Source organism: Lepisma saccharinum, chromosome 19 (genome assembly GCF_977018435.1).
Source record: "Lepisma saccharinum chromosome 19, izLepSacc3.1, whole genome shotgun sequence".
NCBI lineage: Eukaryota > Metazoa > Arthropoda > Insecta > Zygentoma > Lepismatidae > Lepisma > Lepisma saccharinum.
Window position 1 is genome coordinate 26,291,614 of NC_139247.1, and position 24,975 is coordinate 26,316,588.

The following is a 24,975-nucleotide window of genomic DNA, read 5'->3' on the forward strand; positions in this document are numbered from 1 at the left end:
TTCGGAAAAAAAAATTGAAAATTTGTTACAGATTTTGGTTTCTGAACTTCCATTAATCCAACATGTCAGAAGTTTCGGGGGGGGGTTGAACCCTAGAAACCCCCCCTCTAAATACGGCCATGCTGCCTGGCACCGTCACTGGTTGGAAGTACATTTATTAGGATGAGTAAAGTAACATTAGCTGTTGACAGTGTTGCACCAAACGACTTGATATGTGCTACTGTTTGTATAAATGATAGGAAATTTAAGCATAAATTTATAATTGTTGAGACTTGAGAGTTGTTTCCGCCATTTGATCGTAGGAAGAGGTTTTCTGGCACAGAGTGTTTCTGCTACTTTTGACTTTTGTTGGCATGATATCCCGGATCACTTTTACGAGACGAGACGAGACAAAACGAGACGAGACGGGACAGAACCTTTCGAGACGGGACACGAGACGGGACAAACGAATATTTTCGAGACGAGACACGAGACGAGACAGCATTTTCACGAGACGGGACGAGACAGACCAAAGTCTCGTCTCGTCTCGTCTCGTCTCGTGGGCAACACTACACTTAAGGCCATTTCGCACCCTTCTATGTATACGGGAAAATGTCCCTTATCTAAAATTCTGACTGAGAACTTAAAAAAGGGGTGTAAAGAGCCCCTTGGGAAAAACTAAAAGTGCAAGGTTGTAAAAAGACCTGTACGAGACAAACACAACACATTAAAAAGGCAGAACGAACTAAAAACCTCCTTACAGACGGTGGAAGAGTCCAGCTCTTCGCAAAAAACTAAAAACATGTGATAAAATACTGCTGTCATCATCCAAGAGGGATGGCAAACAGCCGAAAAGGTTAAAAGTCTGTCGAAGGTAGGCAAGATCGACACATTCAACGAGAATGTGTCGGATGCTTAAAATAACATTACAAGCACGACCAGTAGCGTACGCAGGATTTCATCAAGGGGGGTGTTATTTCTAAAACTTTTTTCCAAATTCACATTACCATTGTTTTATTATACTTTAACTAAATAATAATAATAATAATAATCACAATTAATTAATAATACTTATAATTAATTAGCTTAATTAATACTAATAATACTACTAATACCACTACTACTACTTTTAAGTAGTAAAGATCTATATAAATATAGTATTTATGAAAACATTAAAACGAAATTACTTTCTAGTCATTCGATTTTTATCAAATCCTGGGAGCATTTTTTTTGTATCTTTGTTACGAAATAATTGTCTGGTCAACGAGGTGAGGCATTTCAAGGGTGAAGAAGATCCATAAATACAAGAAAATGTATTAAAATAAATTGAAATAATCAAAGTGTGGAACTCATCCAAGGAGCTGCGGTGATCTGGTCGTAGAGCGTCTGATAAGTGACAATCACGCGGGAGATCCGGATTCGATTCCCGAAATTGGTTGGAATTTTAACGGCTTCTTCCCCGCACAAATGTCCCCGATAATTCACATCTGGATTGTCTCCCTGTTCTTACCAACAAAACATCTTACAATAGTTAAGCTTATTGTCGTTTGAATGATTGTCTAGTCAACAAGGTGACACATTTTAAAAGAGAGACATTCAAACGTGCTGCGGTAAACAATACAATGGGAAGGCGAATTGGTGACTGTATTCTTGTCCGCCTAGCCTTTGTCTATACATTAACCTCTTACAACGTACCAACAACTTTATTTACTTAATTCTCATTGTTCACACACAAAAATAAATACATGTTCGTTGAACACTGGCGTACGTAGAGGGGTGGCCGATGGTGTTCTAGCTCCTACCGAAATTTTGAGAAAAATCAGAATTTTCAAATAAAAATCCGTTATCAACTTTAAAATATCAAAATGTGTAAATGCGAAACCTCTTTTAAAGTGAATCCCGATGACCATTTTTGTCTTTGAATACAATTTTAATAGACTGAAAAGCTCCAAAAATACGAAATATTTTATTCTGCATCCTGCCCTCCAAAACGAAGCCATGTGCTATCTACATTTACTATTCCAGCCCCTCCCGTAAAAAAAATCCTGCGTACGGCAGTGTGTTGAACATTGTTGCAACTGAGATACAAAACAACTTTTTTTTCTCTTTTAAATCATAGTTACCCTAACCTAACCTCATAAACTCGTGTTTATTTTCAAGGCATCACTCTGAAAGACGCGTGTGTTTGGAATGCTGTGGTTTTCTCCATGCTGCATGGAAATAATAATTCAAATTATTATCATTATTATTATTATTATTAGTAGTAGTAGTAGTAGTAGAAGTAGTAATAGGAATATTATTGTCCCAGATCCTTGACTGTGAAAAATTGGCCATTTCATTTTTTTCCACAACATTTTTCATATTTCACAAGCTCAAGGGGGGGGTTTAAACCCCGTAACACCCCCCTTGCGTACGCCACTGAGCACGACACAACGGAGGGTCCAGCCCTTGCAGTAGGTGACCATGCGTGAGACGGCTGTGTCCTATACGCATGCGCGTAAGAATAACTTCTTCTCGCCGAGAGGGACGAGACGAGGAACGCCAAGCACCTATGGTGGGCTTAACAGCGTGAAGCTTGTTCCCCGTTTCCACATCCCACTCGGCCTGCCAAGTGTCAAGAAGGCGACAACGGAACACATTCTGGTCACCCTAATTCTGGCCCAACTGTTTGAGCCATATTGAATGTTGATTTTCAAGAACCTTATCATATCTCATGTACAATTGAGTACATAAGTATTTTAAGTCGAATTTGTGACATCTCACATGGTATGATTTTGACTTATGTAATACATTAATAAGAATTTCGCTTGATAAATTTCAAGTTGTTTGTCAATAATAAACACATATAATACATATGTACTTGAGTTGACTTTTAACCTACAAAAGATTGTATCACCCAGTGTGTCTTTATGTCCTATTTGTGCTCTAATCTGTAGGAATCTCTTCCAGGTGAGGAGCGTCACGTGCATTCTGGGCATAAGCTGAAACAGGGGTAAATACTTGAGTGCATATTTGATTGCATAACAACATACAGGGTTTGTCCGGAAAGAAACGAGCCCCATTAGTCTGTGAAGCGACTGTACAGCGCCGAGCGGTGTACCGGTGAAAACGAGTGGGAGGGACCTGAAGCTTTCCAGCAGTACTGGGGTTAGTCGCCTCGGTGCTCTCGGCGAGTCAGGACGTGCTGGGTTGTGAACCTCTGTGCAGTGACCTCGTCGTACTTACGATGGAGAAAACGTTAGAGCAACGTTACGCGTTGAAATTTTGTGTCAGGCTGAACAAGATGACAAATAAATCGTACGACATGCTGAAGGAAGCCTTTGGGGATGACTGCATGTCCTATTCGCAGGCAAAGAAGTGGCACAAAGCGTTCCGAGAAGGTCGGGAAGACGTCAACGACGATGCCCGTTCCGGAGACCCCTCAACATCGCTAACGGAGGAAAATGTCACCCGTGTGCGCGAATTGCTCAACACAGATCGTCGAATGAGTGTTCGTATGATGGCTGAACAGTTAAACCTGCCGAAAACCGTTGTCCATGAGATTGTATCGGAAAAATTGGTCATGCGGAAAATTTGTGCTAAACTTGTGCCGAAAGTGTTGACCGACGTGCAAAAAGTGAATCGCGGGGAAACGTGTCAGGAACTGAAACAACTTTGTGAGGATGATCCCAGTTTCCTGGACAACGTTATCACTGGTGATGAATCATGCATTTTTTAATACGATCCGGAATCCAAGAGGCAGAGCTCCGAGTGGCACACAGCATCATCACAGCCGGACCCTGTGGCCGAGTGGTTAGCACATCGCGCTGCGACGCCAAGGGTCCCGGGTTCGAATCCCGCTCGGGCTTGGTTGTTTGTGAATGTCCGTTCATCAATTTCATCATTTCATCACTCATCCCCATCTTCGCAAATTAGCCAAGAGGCACAAAACGCGAAGTAAAATAAACTTTGATGCAAAAGGAATCGTTCACCACGAGTTCGTCCCCGCTGGCCAGACTGTCAATGCTCAGTATTACAAGGGAGTGCTTCAAAGACTGAACGCCAGGGTCACCCGAGTCCGAAAGGAGTTCCAAGGGTCATGGAAACTGCATCATGACAATGCGCCCTCTCACACCGCCTTTGTTGTGACATCCTACCTGACCCGGATCGGCGTACCAACGGTTCCTCACCCACCCTACAGTCTCGACCTAGCCTAGATGGACATGTCAATCAAAATAATTTGTTCCACATTAAACTAGCATTGATTAGGATTTTATTTGCAGAAAGTTGTAGATCTTCACACATTGACTTCATATTGACACATCTTTCTTCCATACTACACAGAAATTAACTGCTACAAAATTTTTAAGTTATGCAAGGTGTTAAAAAATGCTTTGAATTTTTACAAAAAAATATACTTATGAGAAATTCATTTTTTATCATCTAAATGTAAGAATGTCTAATAAAAGGTATCACAGGTGTCAACTGTCAAACATAATACTGATAATTATAATGGACCAATGCAATTGCAAACATAACAAATTATGTTTTTGGGCATATTCTCTTGCAGTGACTGCTTTTAATTCATTTTTTTCTAGTTTAAGAATTATCTTTGATTTGTGCCCATAAACATTTGCATTGCTTTCCAACTGATGAACTTCAATGAGTGGAAAGCTCAGGTACAAGATCAGATTGCTATGAAAACTAAAAACACAAGGTGCCTAAAAGTCATGAGACTGACACTTTGAACGTACGTAACTTTATACAAAATGCGTTAGACATACGAATCTTACACTGGACATTAACTTTCTCTAGTGGATAATTTTTAAACATCAAAACAAGAAAATTATTCTCTACATGAACGTTCAGTATGGGGAGAGAGTTACTAAGGTGTAAGAAAAGGTTTTTCTACGAAATAAAAGCAAACTTGGATAAAATACAGCTGTGGAGTCATTTGCAATATTTGATATGTGTGTCGATGGTCTGTGTGGGTATTGATGGACTGTGGGAACACATAATTCTAATGTCGTCACTTTGTAATCAAGTTGTAATGTTTGAAGTTCCTAGTGGTACATTTTGCTTTAAACGTTAAATCCAGTCCTTCATTGATTTGGTGTTTTAAGTCCACTTTATACACAGTAAGGCTAATGGGGACTGGACCTACAGTTTAAAGTGGGATCCGAACCACTATGTGCCTCCACCGGGCATCGAACCTGGGACACCTTGATTACAAGGCGACAACGCTACCACTACGCCAACCGGGAGGGCCTTAAAGCCAGTCCTGTTCAGCCTATCTGTGCATAAGGTTGTCTTAAAACAAACTTTGTTTTTCTCTCTTATGATTGGACCCTTCTAAGTATCCGAGAGTCCCCTTGTGGAAGTTCCATACCTAATATTAGGTGTGCATATTACTTCTCGTTCCTCAAATTAATTCACTTATTAAACTTTACTGTTGTTATTGTTCAAATTGGAACTTTCCCCCATGTTTGGGCACACCAACTTGAAAGGGTTGATGTAACATAAAAGCAGCAGCAGTAAGCACGATGTCATTCGAGAAGCAGCACGTCAGGCAATAATTTGAAGAAAAATGGCACTGAGGTGGAGGAAATTACTTGTACGGCCTTCAACTGTTTCGTTTGAGTGACGAAACATATTGTTTACGTTCTTGTAAAATTGTATTCCATTGGAAGAAAAAAAAAAGTCAAATAAATATACCTCATTGGAAAGCCCGCATCTCGCCATACGTAATCCGCGCATTTACCATATTAGGAAGTGGTAAATAATATTTTTTATCTGTGGTCATACTTTAGATACACACGTCAAACTTCCTTTTAGATAAAAGCAAGACAAAGTTATTTTATTTCCGTCTGTTCTCTATTCAGACAAAAATGTTCGTACAAGTGTGTTTTTTCAAGTGATTTGATAAAAGTTGAATTCAACTGCATGTAGCTTCTTGCAAATCGGCTGTAAAAATTAAATTTCTTGCGATTGAAGCTTGTTTATGTGGAAATATCTCAGCCATATATGATGTTGCTATTATCTGTAGAACAGCCACACTTAATGCTTAATAACAATGTTGCAATCTCGGTAATGGTCAGCGCAATGGCGATGGAATGTATATTCCAATGACAAGCGTGTAATAAAAATCTAATTTCCATATCTTATCTTTTCACATTGTATGAATTGAAAACAACAGACAGAATTATTTTTCTTGGCAACCGGCTCGTGCGTTGCTATGAGCAAGTGCACTTCATTGCCACACGCCGCCGCCCGCCCTTTAAAATCTGCTTCCAGCCAGCAGCTTTGACACGGAAACTGAGCCGAACGTTTTGGTTACTAAGCGAATTGCTGCGCCCAGGGAAGCATTGTTGAGATGCTGTAATTGATAATGCAAATTATATTTTATCACTTCTGTGTTCCTGCCATGAATTATTGCCTGAACCCGCACACATCCATAATAACCTTTATGTGCACTTTTTCTTCAGTTTTCCTTTGTTATGAAGTTGCTGTACAACGCAGACACTTTTTTTTATGCAGAGGAGACTGCGAAACCAGAAGTCATAGGTTTGAATATTTGGTAAGATCTTTCATCAACCGAGCTCATCTTTGCGCTTACTTGTTGAAATGAGCGACATAAAATAATGCGGAGAAAATGACGTTCGTATGAATATGGGATAAAAGCTAGAAAATGTAATAAAAACTACAGTACACAAAGAAAATATAATTTGACAAATTGTTAATTAATTTACACTGCCACAATACTTTGGATCGGACCAACAGAATGCACTTGCAAGATTCCCGCAGACCATGTAGCGAAGAGGCAACGTTGCAGAAGTCACTTGCAGCCCGCGGAGTTCGAGACTGGCTGCATCTCGCCATACATCATTCGTGCATTTGCTATATTAGTAGTGGTCATACTTTAGATAAACACGTCAAACTTGTGGATAGGAATCAAATGTGTTATATCAACAATTTTATTGAATTTACAATTATGCATTTCAAAATTGCATGTTTTCCTAAAATTTCCATTTTTGAGGTATCTAGTGAAGATCTGCATTTGACTTTTCCCACAGAGGTGCCAAAATAATCCATCTTCAAGTACAAAGAATCAAAATATTGTATCAACAGTTGATTATGAACTATATGGTGTTCAGTTCCCCGTTCTTGTTAAATGGAAGAAGAAACTACACTTCTTGGTTAATTTTTTGTTCTAATAAGAAAATGCAATGAAGAATAATTTTCAGATGACGCTTATTAAAAATATATATTTGAAGCTTTCCAGTGAGGTATATTTTTTTTTCCTCCCACTGAGTACAATTTTACAAGCACGCAAACCGGATTAGTAGGCAAATGATAATTGTTGCATGATAATGCCAGGCAGCAAACGGAAAGAGGAACTAAGGAGATGCTCTATTCATTGGGTTGGAAAGTTCTGCTTTACGTGGCTTTTGACCCTTCAGACTACCACCTGTTCCCATTCCTGCAGCACCACCTAGTGGATTCCCACATCAGAGAGATGGAAAATAACTTTGTTGAGTTTATAGACTCTAAACCCCCGTCATTCTATCGCCAGGTAATAAATATGCCATTTGCTCGAAAGGTGGTAAAAGTATATGAATTAAAATAGAGATTACTTCGACGATTAAATTGCAAGACTATTGTTTATGAATAAACATTTATGAAAAAAGGCCGAGAGTTAATTTTTGTATATGTGTATATTAGGATGGTTCTTGAATACAACTTTTCTTCTTTTTTTGTTTCTCCCATGTAAATTGTTCTTTTTGGTCAAAAACAAAGTTCCAGGAAAAACTGTTATTACTGGTAGCTCAGTGGTCCTAAAATTTATCTGTAATAAGAATGCATGTCAGTATTTAGTATTGTTTTCCGTTATTAATAAAGTTTGGATGTAAACACTGGGTAAGAGAGTATTATTGCACATTATACACAAGAAACTTCATGTTTGTGTCCCTTGTCGAGCGCAGAAGCAAAAAATCAGGTGAAGCCAGGCTGGCTCGGTAGCTCAGTGGTAGAGCAATGGCCCAGAATGCCAGAGACCTGGGTTCGAGTCCTGGTCGAGCCTGCATTTTTTGCTGACAGTTCTAAGTAGTACATCTCCTGTGTGTGCCTATTTTAATGAAACGTGATAATACTTTTTAATAAAACATAAATTATATTGATTTGGCTATTTAGAAAATTATAAATCTATAAACAGCAAAGAAGGAATACACTAATGTATGATCAGCACCCAATGTACATAGTAAATGCATTTCCAACTTGTTTACTACTCACTTTAAATCTAGAATTGTGTTAGAAATGGAACAGTAATACTTTTTGTATAATTTTTGACTACCTGTGTACTTTTGTACATTTATTTCCTGGTGTAAGATAAAGTTCCATACACATTACCCTGGGGGGTAAAGGCGGTCAGGGGCGTGATGCTGATCACATTACCCCCACTCATGACCGGAACAAGAAAGTGTGGGGCATTACCCCCTATACGCCTTCATGGCATGGTGCTATGCACAGGGGAGCACTTTACCTTTATCTTTACACATTCTCATGTTTAATATCATAAATAACTTTCTTCAAGAAATTGTAGAACTTTCATTTGAACAATAATTGAAATTCGTGCAAAAATTCTAGATTTTGGAAGCAACAAATTGGATGGGATTGGTGAAGGTACAGAGGACAATGAGTGTCCAAAACCAAGGCAAGCTATCTTCAATGACAGCGTGGTGGCTTTTACATAGCATTATTGAGGAATTGTAGTGAGCTTCTTTGCTGCAGAAGCAACATTTATCTTGTACAGTTCTGAGTTCTGTTTTTCTTTATCTTATTTTGATCAATTGATTGAGTTGGTGTTTTAAGTCCACTTTATGCACAGTACAGCTAATCGGGACTGGACCTACAGTTTAAAGTGGGATCCAAACAACTATGTGCCTTACCGGATATCAAACCCTGTTTTTTTTTTAGATTATATATATGGCATATAATTGAGAGTCTGTAACCTCCATTCAAGCCAAAAGTTAATAAATGCACAAGCTATTAACACCACTTCATGAAAATACATGCAGTGATTCAAGAAGTGGTATTTTGAACATAGGTGGGGTGGGTGCTTGATAACTTCTAAATGGTAAAGAGTGAGACCTTGTTTTATCTGTCTCCAAATTTTAAACAATTTTTGGGGAAACATTTTTTTGGTTTGATCAACAGTTCTTGAACAGACACTCAAATATTATTTTATGGTTCCAATGAGTATCTAATTTTAGAACAGGCTAATATGTTCGATGAACAAAATGCACAGGACAAGTTGAATGGTGGTATTTCGAAAATTCATTGGGCCTCCCTATGGGAACTTTCCTTGTTTCATGAAAGGATTATTAACAGTTTTTACAATTTAATATCAAAAGTCACAACTATTAGTAAGGTATGAATTTACCTCCCTTGACACACACTCATGTGTATGCATATGGGTAGAATATCCAATAAATACACAGATAATGGGCCTGGATTTTATTTTATTTTTCACACTATGTACAAATGCAGAGACCACCAGAGTGGAAGCAAATCTGATAATAAACAAACATGACCTGTCAGATTTAATGCAATAGTAACTGTGTTTGAATAATTTCACAATATAGTTATTATACATTTTGATATAAAGAAATAAAAATAACCAGGTTTACAATAATTTCTTTATGTTGCATTCTTGCATGAAAACAATTTTCATTTATTGTAACATGAACAATTTTTGAAATACTGAACAACTGTACTCTAGAAATGTCTTGCAAACCATACAAATAAGGCTAAACATCCATGACAAAGTGTTGGCACATACTACTAATAGATATAGAAACAAAATTGCAATTGTTTTGACAGATCACATTTGTTTCTTGACTAACAAGGTTCATTTTGACTTAATTTTTCGATTAGTAATAACGAGATGGTAAATCTGGTTCATGAATTACATACACTACAATCTAGACAGCAAAGAACCCATTCCTGACGTTCTTGATGCCTCTATGCTGCAGCTCATTTGTTAGTCAATCATATTCCATCTTCTTTTTTTCCTGCACTGAAATTATCTACAAGGCACCACACCACAGCATTTGTTGCCTTCTATCACAAGTATAATGGAAAACAACAATTTTCTATTCCTTTCACCAAAGTTGCCACAAAGGGAGGATCCTTAGATTTCAAACTTCACTTCATATTCTACTATCACAAGTCAACTCACGCTGAATCAATAGTTGGGGAATTTGCAGCATGCGCCAAGAGAACACTGGCTGCCTGCTGAGTCTCTAAGAGGATTCGTGCTTCTTTTATCCAATCACTAGCAACAAAACGAGGTGCTCCTTGCAAAAGGTTCACATACCGTAGGGCTTGAGTCAAATCTCCTCGATCTATCCAATACCTGTAGGGAAAGACAGTAAAATAGTTTCAATATTGCAAAAAATAATGCAATTTATGTAACACACACAATGAAAACTAACTCACTTCTTTCCCCTCCCCTATCTTTTGTCTGAGAACTGACTGTGGGGTTTTCAGAGGGACACTCACAAAGAACACCCATGCCCAGGCTGGGATTTGAACCTGGGGTTGCTGAAATCGTAGTACATTGTGCTAATGTCTCCACCACGGATTTTGGCACCATTTAGGAGTACTCTAATAAGCAAGCACATCTTGACAGCAAAAGCATTGAGTTTCTTTCAAATTATTTTTAAAAGGATGATATAGTGTAATTGTTTGTAATAGATATGTGTAATGCATTGGTTGATTGATTTGGTTATTTTTACATTGCTTTTCTGCCACTTTGGCTAATTGTGACGATGAGGATGAGTGATGATATGATGAAATAGATGAAAGGATGCTCACAAAAGAACACCCACACGTCTACACTGGGATCCGAAACCAGGACACATGGCATCATAGTGCACTGTTTTAGCAACTGCACCATAGATGTCGGCATTTGTAATGCATGTTGTGTGTTACATTTACAGGGTGATACATTGAAAAAAAATGGATCCCTTGGTCCCTTAAAGTTTTTAAGAGATTTATTTTTATGAACAAGGTTTACAATGTAAAATCTTGGGATCTAACACACTGCAAAGGGAAAAGAAACTGAATTAATGACATAACTGAAGCATTGGTTTAAAGTTACTGGCAACGTGGACAATGAGCATAGTTTAGCTTCAGTGTGGATTTAACCAAACTAATAATGTAGAAATCTGGTTACTTCAAACACATAAAAGACCAACATTCATTCTTGGAAACTTGTAGAGATGAGAGTTACAGCTGTTAAGTAACATTTCAAATAGGATATTTTTTTTTATTTTGGTTACTTTATGTTGCTTTTCTACTTCTTGGGTTAATCACAAGGATGGCGAGGATGAATGATGAAATGGATAATGGGACAAACACAGCCAGGGTTCGAACCTGGGACTTCTGACTTTGTAGCATGTTACGGTAATCTGTTCACCATGGAAGGTAAAATTAATTTAAAACCTGTTCAATGCTAAGTTTGTTTTCAGGTGCAGAAATTTAAAGTTAATTACTAAACAGAAAATATAAATAAAATACATTGTTCCATTAATTTACAAACAATGTGAATTAATGAAAAAAAGAGGAAATAAATCAATTTTCTAAACTGGATAAACAGCACCATTCATACTTTAGATTTATATCATGTGATGAATAACCTATTAACGATAACATCAATTCAGGGTATGTGAAGGGTGACCTTCTAGGAAGGTACCCAACAGTATTCTTGCAGGCCAACAAGGCTCTGACATCTGGACCCATCTGTTGTGCTTGTGTTGTGTTCTGTTAATTCGGGTTTGTGTTTGTCCTTTCATCAATAGGATCTTATTATCTTTCATTCTCATCTTCAGGATTAGTCAAAACTGGCAGAAAAACAAAATAAAATAATAAGAAAATTAGACAGTTTTCTTGTTAGGAAATTCAGTTAATTTTTATGTTTCTTTTATATCAATACAGACACTTTTAAAATGGCACAAGGTGGATACGTTTTCTTCAATCAGCTCCACCTCAACAGAGAACAGAGAAATATACTAACTACAGCATGAAAAAGTATAAATTTTATAACAATCAAACAATAATGTGACTCTTGATCCATTAATTTTTACGATAGTTATACAAAGTAAAGAATAGTGAAGTATTTTTCTACATGAAATGCTTTCTGCTATATATACACAGTACAGTATAAACTAACTCATACAAAATTAATGTAAACATTGATTTCCTTCTTAATTTCTGTCAAGTATACACCAACCTTGCTCTATCCAAAATATCATGTGTGTCAAGGGCTCCAATATCTATGGGCTCATCTGCTATTTCCCATGGTGGAATCTTCCTTGCTGATTTGATAAGTAGAAAATCTTGTACAAAGGACATGAAGTACACAAGAAGAGGGCTGCCTTCTTCACCAACCAGTGCTAATTTCTTTCCAAGATTTTCTACCTTCAAAAATCTTTCTCGCAATGCATCTTCTGGAAACACTCCTCGTTCCAAGGCTTCTTGCGGAATGCCTGTCACTACTGCTGCCACCACTGGGTCTCCCGGGGCTGCAAAGAAATAATAAATATAAACTGGTACATACAGGTTAACAATTAAGATAGAAAGCAAAGATTTAAAACTATAACTACGAGGATAATTTTCAAACAATTTATCCACCATTTGTCACCGGTAGGAAATATGAATTGTAGATTCAGCCAATGGCTATATTCCCGCCTCTACACACGGCATGTCATAGTTTCACAGGCTGACATGTGGCGGCAGCATTGTGCTGGCTATAGCTTTATTGAGTAGTGAACTCTAAAGCAAGTGCACTCTAAACCAATGTTCTCACAAAAAGAACAGATTGTGTTCATCAAAATTCAAGTTGCACGTAAAAAAAATGCTGTTAAGTCTCACAAAGAACTTGAGCAAGGTTGTGATGACACACTTCCATATCCAACAGAGCTTCAGTGGTTCGCCATATTGATTCGCTAAGACCACAAAGTTCCGACAAGCACTCAGCAACATGTTGCCCACGACTACGAGGTCGTTCTCCTTTGTTACACACTACTGAATGGAGTTACTGTGAACAGAGTAAGCAGTAATTTTCTGAAGAATTACCTTCGTCCAGCTATTCATCAGAAATGAGAGACATCCGACTGTGCTGCTACACAACAAAAGGCACCATGTTTCAAATTGGGGGGGGGGGGGGCAACTGCTAGAAACACTTCCGTCCCCCTTCCTGTCTGTAGTCTGGACATGAGTTCTTGGGACTATGACTTGGTGTCTCGGAAGCTAAAAGACCCTCTACGAGGTTGTCACTTAAAGACCATAAATGACATAGTGCAGGCTATAGGATGGTCCCTTCAGTGATATACGGAAAAATGATTCCAGACGTGAGAAAATTGGCAGTAATTTGGTAACATGTGCTATACTTTACTGAAGACTATTATGAAGGAATACAGTAACTTCATCCTCCACAATACTATAAGCAGACAGTTATGAGCATGTAATAACTTTTTTTTTTAAAATGATCCCCTTATATGCTTCACGAACAGAGAAATATTTTACATAATCTATACAACTATTGAGTTTTTCTCTCTACACACACAAACAGACAGTGGGGAGGGAGAGATGGGGTGAATACAGACAGTGAATATCTGTTATGACAGCATGCAGAACACAAATACAGAACGCACTTACCTGCTGCTTTGGATAGTAGCTGCACCTCACTGTTCAAAGGATGGATTTGTTCCTCCCATGGCACACCTTGTTTTCCAGTCTTCAGTGAGCGGAACAAGGTCTGGCATGCTGCCCACAAAGCATGTGCTTTCTCTGCCTGCTTATCTGCTTCTGATCGTGCTGAAAAAGAGATTATTACCACATGAACATTCTTCAAGAATAATTCATCTCTATAATCAACAAACTCGAATCTCAAATTTGTTCATTTATTAGTAATCTTTCAAAATTAACAAACCTTTTCTTAAGATTCTAATCATAAAAAAATGTATACACAGCTTACATGTAAATTAAATAATATTTAGTCCTAATTTTATCAATAACCCAAAGTTCAGTTTCTCTACAAATACAGGGCCTCCCCGATGGTGCGGTGGTAGCGTCGTCACCTTGTAATCAAGGGGTCCCCCCAGGTTCGATTCCCGGTGGAGGCACATTGTGGTTCGAATCTTACTTTAAACGGTAGGCCCAGTCCCGATTAGCCTTACTGTGCATAAAGTGGACTTAAAACCACAAATCAAACAAGCAACCAAATAGGCAAGGGTTTATAGAGTAATATGGAAATGTTTTCACAATGTTTACACAGCTGGCTCGTAAGTTAAAATTCACTTTCAATAAGGAAAGCAAAAGACTTGTTTTAATATTAAACAGGTTAAGTCGCTTGTGTTTCTTCACTGAAATTTTGGAGATTCAGCTTCTAGACTGATCGATCCAAAAGCGATTCCTTTACTAATTATATTTTAGTTTATTTACAAAATTTTAAATCGCGGCAATTAGGACGAATGATGAAAGACGAAATGGACGATGGACAAATGCAAAGATGGATCCATGCCTTTCCATCGCAGGGCATGACGCTCGCCACTCGGGCACGGCAAAGAGTGGTAGCATGCAGGTGTTTTAGAGTTCATGTCAGGAGTGAGGAATGTGATTTCTTTTTTTGATAATCAGTGCCGTATTTTTGCTAGCTACATTTTCTTTCTCTTAATTTTAAGAAGAGCTGGGCCATAAATGGGCTACAACCACATAAGGCTTTCTCTGCATACTGCTGACTGAGTTGATAAAATCAGCCATGATAAAATCAGATGAAATTCTAAAACTCCTTGAAATGTGTTTTACTTAATTTTCTAACTAGTTCATTTAACTGCAATTAAGTAAATTACATCAGGGTCTTTGTTACAGTGCTTCTCATTATGAAATCATATTTCATACATAACGAGGAAACCATTTTTAAAGTGCCCAAAACTCCCTTAGTTACAACATGTCTATTGAAAAACTGCCGGAAATTTACAGCATTGAGCTGAAATTTTTGTGACTGCCAAACAACTTCGCGTTGTAGCGAAATCAGTCAACGTGTTTCGAAATGGTGGACGAAAAATCTATTTTCCTTCCGTAACGGATACTCCAAATTCTATAATTCGGAGACATTGGATTGAAATTTTTATCGGCGCTATATACTTTGGAGTTGCTGCTCTGAATTTGCATTTCAATGAAATCGATCAACCCGTTTCAACATGGCCGACTTTAAATCTGCCGTAAGCAAAATTTGGGAAACAAACTTGCCAAGGTTAATTCTCTGAAGATATATATTTTATTTTTGTGGCTGTGTAAGTTCCAGGCAGGTAGTTAACGCAGACGGACACGGACGTATTATGAGGGTGTTTTTGCCGCTCTGATGATTAGTGCCCGAAATGGGCGCTGCGTGGACACTCGCACTAGGAAAAAAGAACGCGTTGCTGCTCTAATCCTGCTCGAGGGCCACCGGTCAACGGATATGAGAGAACGTGCTTGTCCAGCTAAACGAGGCTCGTTAGAACGCAATATTTTGTCACGGTTTTTTCCTTAAGTTTAACAAAGCGAGATCAGTGAAGAAAAAAAGCACGGTGACAAAGGACTGCATTTTGTACTTTTGATAATTTAAATGTTGCTTTTTTACCTCTTCAGGTTAATGAGAGCGACGATTATAGACGATAGATACAAGGAATTTGCAGACACGAGATTATGAGTCAAGGTCTCAACGCCGAATATCAAGGCGCCTTAAGAATGCTAAGTATACGACATAGTTATACTTACAGTGACGATTTGCTGAAGTGCACGCGTTTGCTAAAGTTCGGTGCAAGATTATGCAGGGAATACTCGTGAATACAGGCTATGTTAAAATTGTATATATATAAAATTGAAATCGACGCACAGAATTTCTTCGTTACAGTTTAGCAAAGATTTTTCCGGCATGTAAAAAAAGTTAACACATTAGATCTTATTGATTTGTGGATTATAGTAGAAATATTACACTAAACAAAATTTACTAGTGTTGCGAAATACGGACTAACAAAATTTAATCTTCTGTGCCGCCATCATTGGTCTCCTTTTATTTTATGGAAACAGCTTTTTGACAAACATATCACACCTTAATATTTCATTGTTTTCTTTTTTCATTTGTATACACATCAACAATAGTGTTCTGACGCGCTGATGCGACGATCACGAAATAAATTTTTCAACCGAAAAAATAGGGTGCGACGATTATGCGGTGTCGACCATTAAGTCCAGATTTTCTTGAAAATTTTCGCAATTCAAACACTTTACTTTAAAAAAATATACAGGGTGTCCGAAACATAGGCATTCAAAATAGAAAACTGATACCTCTAAAATCATCTTATTTTCAACAGGGATGCCACATTATCAAGATGAACTCTCCTACGTAACATCCGTTCCACTTAATGATATAGGCCTAGAGTGAGATCCCTAGAAATGGAGTGTGAAGTTTCATCGGGGGGGGGTTAAGTTTCACTTATGTCGTTCGACTGATTGATTGATTCAATGATTTGGTGTTTTAAGTCCACTTTATGCACAGGAAGGCTAATCGGGACTGGACCTACAGTTTAAAGTGGGATCCGAATCACTATGTGTCTCCACCGGGAATCGAACCCGGGACCCCTTGATTATAAGGCGACGACGCTACCATTATGTCGTTCGATTCTACATTAGCTGGATATAAACCTAAAAGATACGAACCGATTCAGATTTTCAATTTTATGACGTCATCAGAATGGTGGACGCTCAAAGTGCTCTTGTCTTCAATTAGATAATTCCTTATTTAAAATGTTCAAGGAAGACGCTTCAAGTTGTAGAAAATTTTTAGTTATTGTGGGGAGAATAGAGGGACTCCAAAAATTCGTTTTTGTAATACAAAATAGCTTATGTGAAGTTGGTTCTATTGTTTTAATACTAAATGTCATATGCTACTAAAGTTTATCGGAGGTGTTTGAAAACAAGTACACTACCATAAGTAACAGACGCAGCACCCTCCCCCCCCCCCCCGCGACAGCATCATGTCTATAGCACCTGTTTAATTCTGAATATGAAGGGAATTAAATTGCAACTTTGAACCAAATTTTCGTGTAAATTTTAAAGTAAATGACTCAAGTCCATATTCCAGGTTAAAAAGTTTAAAGTTGTTCGAGGGGGGGGGGGGGGATAAATTCGGTGACGAGTTCGTAAATCGAATACCCACCACGCTCGGCTCGAAGATGAGGCACCGTTACGTCTAGAATCCTCAGAGCTTCCTGGATGGCGTGGTGGTAATGATATCACCTTGTAATAAGAGGCGCTAGGCGTGACCCCCGGTGAAGGCATTTTGCACAGAGAGTGGTTCGGATCCCAGTCCCGATTAGCCTGTCTGAGCATGAGGTAGGGATTAAAACAAACGTCTAGAATGCCACAGCGCAGGGACTAAAGCTGGCACCTTGTTATCGAAGGGTCCAGAGTTCGATTCCCATCCCCACTTTTAAAGCTAAAAGTTCAGATCTGTTTGGATTATTTGGGCATAAAAAAAACAACGAAAACACTAATGTGGTACAAGATGCACGGTAAGAAGCTGAAAATAACGTGGCAGTTTATCGTGACACCCCACATTCAAGTAACGTAAAAAAAATGACATTGCTACGAAAAAACAGAGCAGCACTCTGGAAAAGTACAATGGTCAAATGTAGTGTTGTCCACGAGACGAGACTTTGGGCTGTCTCGTCTCGTGGAAATGCTGTCTCGTCTCGAAAATATTCGTTTGTCTCGAGACACATGATCAATCTCGTCTCGAATTTTTAAAAGCCTGTCCCGTCTCTTCCCGTGGGCAACACTAGTCAAAAGGTTAGCGCTCTTGCCTTTGGTATGAGCGGTCCCGGGTTCGATTACCGGTGGAGCCCTCCAAAATTTCGGCGTTGACCTCGCGTCGGGAGTACAATTGAGGAGCTACTTGAAAAACAAAAACGTAGCGGGCTACTGTCTGGAAAGCCAGAAAACCGCAGCGATGCAACTCGATGCGCTGGCCATGGGTGACCCAATGAAACGGTCGCTTTGGCAGGCTCTGGCCCTTAGAGGGCTGTGGCGCCATGTAGTTTATTTAATTACTTTAAAATACATTTATAAAAGAGTCAATAAATCTTTACACCCTCCTTTTGCACGTTGTTATATTAGCAATGGAAATTAAAAACATCCAAGGATCCTCTCAATTAGTAGTTCTGAAGAGTCAGTACCGTACGTGATTTTTTTTTAGTTGTGAAATAAATGTTCCACAACAAAAACACCTTACAAATTCACTTTCTTTTATTCCTCGGCTACGTATCCAATTTCTATCATAAAGCAAGCGAAAGTGTTAATTTTAACTAAAATATGCAACCACCTATAGTTTCATTTAAATTTAACTGCCTTCATCAAAATGAAAAGTACCGCCGCAAAACATGATAGAAGGACGTAAGGCACTAAAATGAATTAGAGTAATAGTTAAGATGAATTATCGTCAAAGTATACCGTTTTGGACTGTGTTTTAAGTATGTATAATATTGGACTGTGCTTAAGTAAGTGTAGTGTTATGTATTTGCTTGTACGTGTGTAAGGGAAAAGATATGCATGTGTGTGTGTGAGTGTGTGTGTCCGTATCTATAGGTTAGATTACCTTTCTTATATGTAATTTCTCTTTGTATTTTTTATTTCTCTGTAATTTTTTATATATTTTCTTCTTCCTTTTTTTTTCAATATTTTAATTATTTCATATTCAATTTTTTTGTAAACATGGTCAAGTGGAAGAAAAGGCTCCACAGCCTTAACTTCGCCATGTAAAAGAAGACGAAATAAATAAATAAATAAATAAACAGGATGGTGAAGACAGCATAGTTAAAAAGAGAATTGGTATAATAAAAATTTAGTGGAATCCGAATTTGAAATACCAATGCAACGGTTTCTGCAGAAACACAAGAAAGGTACTCCTAGTGACCTACGCTGAAAAGCACCACATGTGTCTTTCGCACCGTATTTTCTTGCTCCCCAAACAAAAGCACATAAATCGGAAGATTTCTTTCCTTCCTTATGCCAACTGAAGCGGCCATAACTCAACGCGAAAGAAGATCGATGCGACTTGAACCTGAAAGAAAGCGAAGGTTGGCGTTCGCACCAGGGAGTGGGCAACGTGCTTTGCAAACTTTAAATCCGTATTATGGTCGGAAATATAATACAATTACCTGAGATGAAAGTAATTGTAAGGCCACCTAAGTCTAGAGTTGAAGCGACCGACTCCCACACAGGGACGTGATTGCGAATCCTGAATGTGGCGGCTATCGTATCCCCCGTGATCGGTTCACCCGAGGGACTATTAGAACCACTCGAACTTCAATCAAACGAAAAGCTGATGGGAATTCAACGGGAGCCGGAGCTTTGCGTGATGATTATGCCACATCCATGGAGAAACCCCATTCCTCCTTCCTCTCTGATTTTACTCCGAAAAGGGTTTCTTCTCTCACTACTTCAGTACAGAATTGGATTTCTTATTCCACATTTATTGTATTCTTTATTTTATTTTAAAAATATTTTCTACATTTCTCGGTTCCATTGCTTGATTTGGTTTGATTAGACCTACGGCTTTAAAATGCTACTAATTTCCGTCCCGAGTCAAAAGTGAGGGATTTGCTAAGGACAGAAACAAAAGGGAATACACGGAGAAAATAAATCTAAATCACCACTCAGATGTTATAAACCACACGTCTTCAACGATTCTCCCATGTGCGTGTTCAAAGATATTTTATTCTATTGGCATTGATGAAAGAATACTTCGCATCTACAAAATATCTCTTCCGCGCATTAACCACGCCAACTGTATTTTCCAAAGTTTTGTTAATCTGCTTAGTGATTTACAGAGCAATCCTTCAAAAAAATTTGGCTGCTGTAAAAATTTACGATAAAAAAATAGGGCAGTTGGAGTGGGTAGAGAATTGGTGATCTACTACTTCAACAACGCACTATAGTTGTTTTCTTTTTTTGCCAAACAAACGCGTCAGAGATGTCCTGCAATTGCTGCGAGGTATGTTCTCCAAAAATATAGCCTATAGAGTAAATGGTGATTTCAAAATATCGGAACAACTTCAAATTTCCGAACCGTAGGAAAAACTATTGTCGCCTGCCATCTTGAAACGCTTTGACCGATGATATTCAAATTCAATACCAGTTCAGCTATCGAAGCTATCTAGTCACTACACGAATTTCAGCTTGCATTTTCTAATCTTACTTCAGTTATGGGCAAAAACTTGGGGACATTGCTCAATTTTCACTACTACGCAACTCACAAATTAGGCAATAATATTACAAAGTTCTCATTACAATTTTTAACTCGAACGATGCCCTAAAACTGCTACGATTTTCATTTATTCTTATTCTACGAAAATGGAAGCCGATCGTTGCATGATAAGGAAAAATACTTTTTTCGTGCCCATCTTGAAAAGTGTGGACTGAATTTTATCAAGTGCAACAAAAGATCAACTGCGCAAAGTAACTAAGGTGCGATAAAAATTTCATCGTAAAGCTCGATATTTACAATCGTTATAAGAGTCAAAATGTTTACACTCTGCCCTTCTGCTCCTCTACTAAGCTACGCATTATATTCTAAAAGTTTATTAAAGCTTTGAAAAAATGTTTTCTTGACGGAGCTTTGAAGAAAATGCTGCATCAGGGGACAGTGCGCTTAACGGGAAAAATAGGTGTCGTCAGTCAATTCGAAATTTCCCATCCAATATTATTCAAACAGATATCGTCCTAATGTGGATTTCAAATAAAACCATACTAAATTTAAGACAGTTATCAGTTTCAGAACGTTAGAGGTCTGCTCGAGTTATAAGGCAACTGATGTCAAAATAATCCTATGAATTGTGTGTCATAAACTGATAAATGTAGTCTACACAGTTTTAAAAGTGTCAAAAATGTTGAAAAGCCAGGGGTCCAAGCTCTAGCGTGCCCAACAATAGTTACGTAAATCAGGTGCGTGGCAAAACAACAAATAAATAAAACTCAAGAAAAACAGGTGAAAAATGATACTTCTAACATTATTATTAGTGTTACTACCACTAATGACTACAGAGAACTTCCTTTGAAGTTCAGCAATTTCAAAGAATGTTGTTCGTGTGCCAAATTTGATACTCTCATTTCTTGCAGAAACCATCTTCATATACGAGGGGCGTCCAGAAAGTAAGTGCAGATTAGCTACAAAACAAGATAATCAGTAGACATTTATTGCGTTAGCAGGGTGGCTACAAACAAGCAGAAATAAAATTCCCTGACTTTTCCAGGTTTTCCAGGACAAAATTTACATTTTTCCCTGACAATTACAAACTAAACTAAATCGATGTTTTTGCAAATGGGAATAATAAACTCATACAGATCCAGGTATGGATTTGTTAAGTACCAATATTATCTTCTATGAAATTGACTTAATTTCTCTATTCTCTATGATTTGAATTCAAACAGCAAAATAGTGAATTTGGAAAATTACTACAATTCACAAGCTAGGGAAGGATTATGGAATTTTATCATACGCAGTACGTATAAAATAAAATACTTTATTACTTTTAAAGTTACGACTAAATGAGATAAGAGTGAAGAGTGAATGATTAAGAAATACAATTTGTAATTTATCAGTCACCTAATACATTCTCGGTATTATATGTTGATATTTCCACTGATGTTTGGAACCCTCTGCTTTCAAGAACCATGAGTGCGGACTCATTTTTCAATGCATCTCTCTTCTCTGTAAAGCAAACAACTTAACTCTTGCATATATTACAATATATACAATTATATATAATATATACAATTGAATTGAACAAAATAATGTGTCATATTTCCTTACATTATCAATGAGATTTCTGCTTCAGTACAGTATATCCAAGTGAAGTACTGTGAAACTGACAACATGCAGTTATACCATTATTGCATTCTATAGGTACCTGATTTAGCTAACCACACATTAAAACAGGAAGACTCTAATAATAAAAGCTTCTGAAAGTTCACATACGAGGGGCATCCTGAAAAAAGCTCCAATGATGCCTATACGCAGCACTAGTGGTCGGAGATAGACACACACACATGCAGGCAGGAAGAAGTGGCACGTAACTGTAATCTGGTACAGTTGCAATGCAGCCGTTTTAGGACAGTTCTAGGTTAAAGATTGCAGCTCTCATACAGTCTCCCACCGACTGCGATGTAGTTTACATTGCACGCTCAGAATTTGGCACAGAGCCACCAGCAATCGTGTGAGGTGTGCAGACCGGACGTCGTGAGTGATAGCATGGTCAGACGATGGTGCAGACAATTCACGGAAGGCCAATCGAATGTGCACAACCCCATACAGCTGACTACAGACGGGTTCTTTGCATCACTTCAGGTGAGATATCTTGGACCACTCCCTGTACAGCCCTGGCCTTGAATGTACCGACTTTCATTTCTTTGTTTAACTGAAGAGGTTTCTGGCAGGGTAAGGATTTGAGAGCTACACTGCGGTAGAGATAGTTCCAGTCTTTGCTGTCAGGCACATATACCATTGGCATACAAAATTTAGTGCCATGCTACGACAAATGCCAGAACAATGGTGGTGATTATGCCGAAAATTAGGTTAGGACTCACTGTTACTAATGTAATAAATTACAACTGATATTCTTGTTTTATTTATGCCTAATCGGTAGGGACCTTGATATATTTTTTTCAAAAATTGGTGTATTTTCTTATTTTTTACTATACGGTGTTATTTTTCCAAAAATTCACATTTTCATTTTAGCGCATTTTCTGGCAAATATCTGAAATTATACCTTCATGGTGTTTTTAAACTACTGTTTCAAATTGTAAGTCACATGACTTACGCCTCTTCATGAGAGTTTGATATCTTGAATTTTTTGGGGGGAAAGTTATTTTCCATACCCCTTTATTAATTTTAAGGTAAGGATTTTAGATAATGGAATTTTCCCCGTATATTCTGAAGGGTGCATAATGACCATAAGTGGCGATGCACCCAAAAAATTAAAATCAATCAATCTCATGGGGCAGATACCGATATATTATGGCACCAAAAATTGGCATTATCTTTTTTTGACTTGTTAGTGTTACGTTTCCCAAAATTCACGTTTTTGTTTTAGAACATTTATCTGCCAAATATACCGAAACGTAATACTCCATTGTGCTTGGTCTACGTATTTTCGTGACAGTTTGATATGTTGGAACAGATTTTTGAGGAAGTAAAAGTCTTTTTCATGAAGGTGTATAGGGGTGATGTGATCAGCACCACGCTCCTGGCTACCTTTATTCCTCAAACTTTCCTCAAGGTACCAGCTTCATATGATGCTGGGTGGGCGCAGGAGCAGTTTGAATAGGTGGAAAACATCCCGGTTCTCCCCTGCAGGGGATCAACCCCGGGTCTCTCGCATAGTAGTCAGACGCCCTAATGACTGAGTTCAATTATTACTCGCTCGACAAATGCCAATGGTGCGCACTTAGCTTGGTAATTCAAAACATATCTCGTGCGACAAATACGAAGATGTGGCTTCCATGTGACGGTAGATACGCACTCGATCTCCTGTTAGAACCCTGCCACTTTGCTCTGTGATGCAAATGGTTTTGATAGAAGTTGAAAAAATCGTGGGAAATACATGATTTATTGTGGCTGTCAGAATTATTCCATGTACGTATAACTCTATAGTTTACTCTTGAGTAAAATATTGGAAAAATTGCATGTTCTATGTACACAAACATGGCCTAGAAAAGACAAGAATGTTGGATTTCATGGAATTTTTCGTTGTTTTAGGACATTTCTTTTAAAAAAAATCGCTATAAACGCCAAGAATTCGCATTTTATGCCAAATTTCAATATTTCAAATGGGCGAAAAATGTGTCCAGGCATCACTGCACATTCCTAAACATAACTTCGCAGCAATTTTTCACGGTTTTGGTGTGTGAAAAATCAATGTCCCTACTAATTGGAAATTACTAGCATGGCTGGCAGAGAAAAGTCAATTCTTGAAGAAAGTAATTTGCTTTTATGATTGAATATGAGTAAATATGATATTAACATATTTACGTATTTATTATTAGTATTTTATTTCATAATATAGGACATTAACTTTACTCAGTGAGAGATTAATGACCATCTCTCATGAGTTTAAACAGACAGGACAAAGAGTGGCGTTAATACTAGTGTTGCAGTAAATTTGAGGTTGGGAGCATGCACTTGCCAATTTTTATAACGTTCACCAATGCAGATTTACGTATGTTTCACTTTTTCGTGATAGTATTCAATATATATCCCATTTGGTTGGATTCTTCTTGATATCTAAAATATTGCAATGTCATTGGAAACGTATGTTAACTTGTGCGAAACCAGTAATACCAGTCTAAAGCTCTTCTTGTTTATGCATTCGATTTTTGTTGGATGTTGCAGTCCATGCAATTTCTGTTGCATGTTGTAGTGAGGTACTTTGTCGGGTGGCGATATTCGACAAAAATCGTATGTATCAATGGAACCTGTTTGTTTCCATGTTCCTTTAGTTTGCCCAACAAAATTCCTTACTATACGACGTCCGACAACTCTTATCCCCTCCATCTGTTGACAAGTCCCCTTTAAAGGCCTGCACAAGACCTGGAGCAGACCCGTTCGCGAGACATCGCTCCTGAAATGCCATGCAACCTGCGCAACACCCTCGCTTGAGCAGCTTGTATGCCCACCTGCACAGATCGTTCCTGGCAGGCATTGTAGACCCGCCGGTGTAACGGGGAATTTGGACTCCGTAGAAAAGTGACTGTACAGTCAATTTTCTACGCAGTCCAAATTCCCCGTTTTCGTGACGGGGAATTTGAACTCCGTAGAAAAATGACTGTACAGTCAATTTTCTACAGAGAAAAATGACTGCCCTTTTCAGTTCCCGTCAATTAAGCAGGGGGTAAAATATCCCCGTAGAAAACTGA

At 38.1% G+C, this 24,975-nt stretch overlaps 1 protein-coding gene, 1 non-coding gene and 1 pseudogene across 3 annotated transcripts in view; 2 read left to right on the forward strand and 1 right to left on the reverse strand.

Moving 5' to 3' along the window:
• The first annotated feature begins 3,262 nt into the window (after nucleotides 1-3,262).
• Nucleotides 3,263-3,697, forward strand: LOC146002965 (protein GVQW3 pseudogene; annotated as a pseudogene).
• A 4,270-nt stretch (nucleotides 3,698-7,967) lies between these two features.
• TRNAS-AGA (transfer RNA serine (anticodon AGA)) lies at nucleotides 7,968-8,038 on the forward strand. The gene has a single exon. It is a non-coding gene; the product is annotated as a tRNA-Ser (tRNA).
• Nucleotides 8,039-9,456: 1,418 nt separating this feature from the next.
• Mitofilin (inner membrane mitochondrial protein mitofilin) overlaps nucleotides 9,457-24,975 on the reverse strand; it is a 307,825-nt gene continuing 292,306 nt past the window's right edge. For both annotated transcript variants that reach the window (XM_083140773.1, XM_083140771.1), the window contains 3 exons: nucleotides 13,678-13,836; nucleotides 12,251-12,542; nucleotides 9,457-10,372 (listed from right to left, as the gene is read on the reverse strand). In XM_083140773.1, the coding sequence (XP_082996899.1) occupies nucleotides 10,192-10,372; nucleotides 12,251-12,542; nucleotides 13,678-13,836 (632 nt within the window). In that variant the 3' untranslated portion in view covers nucleotides 9,457-10,191. The remainder of the gene's footprint in view (nucleotides 10,373-12,250; nucleotides 12,543-13,677; nucleotides 13,837-24,975) is intronic.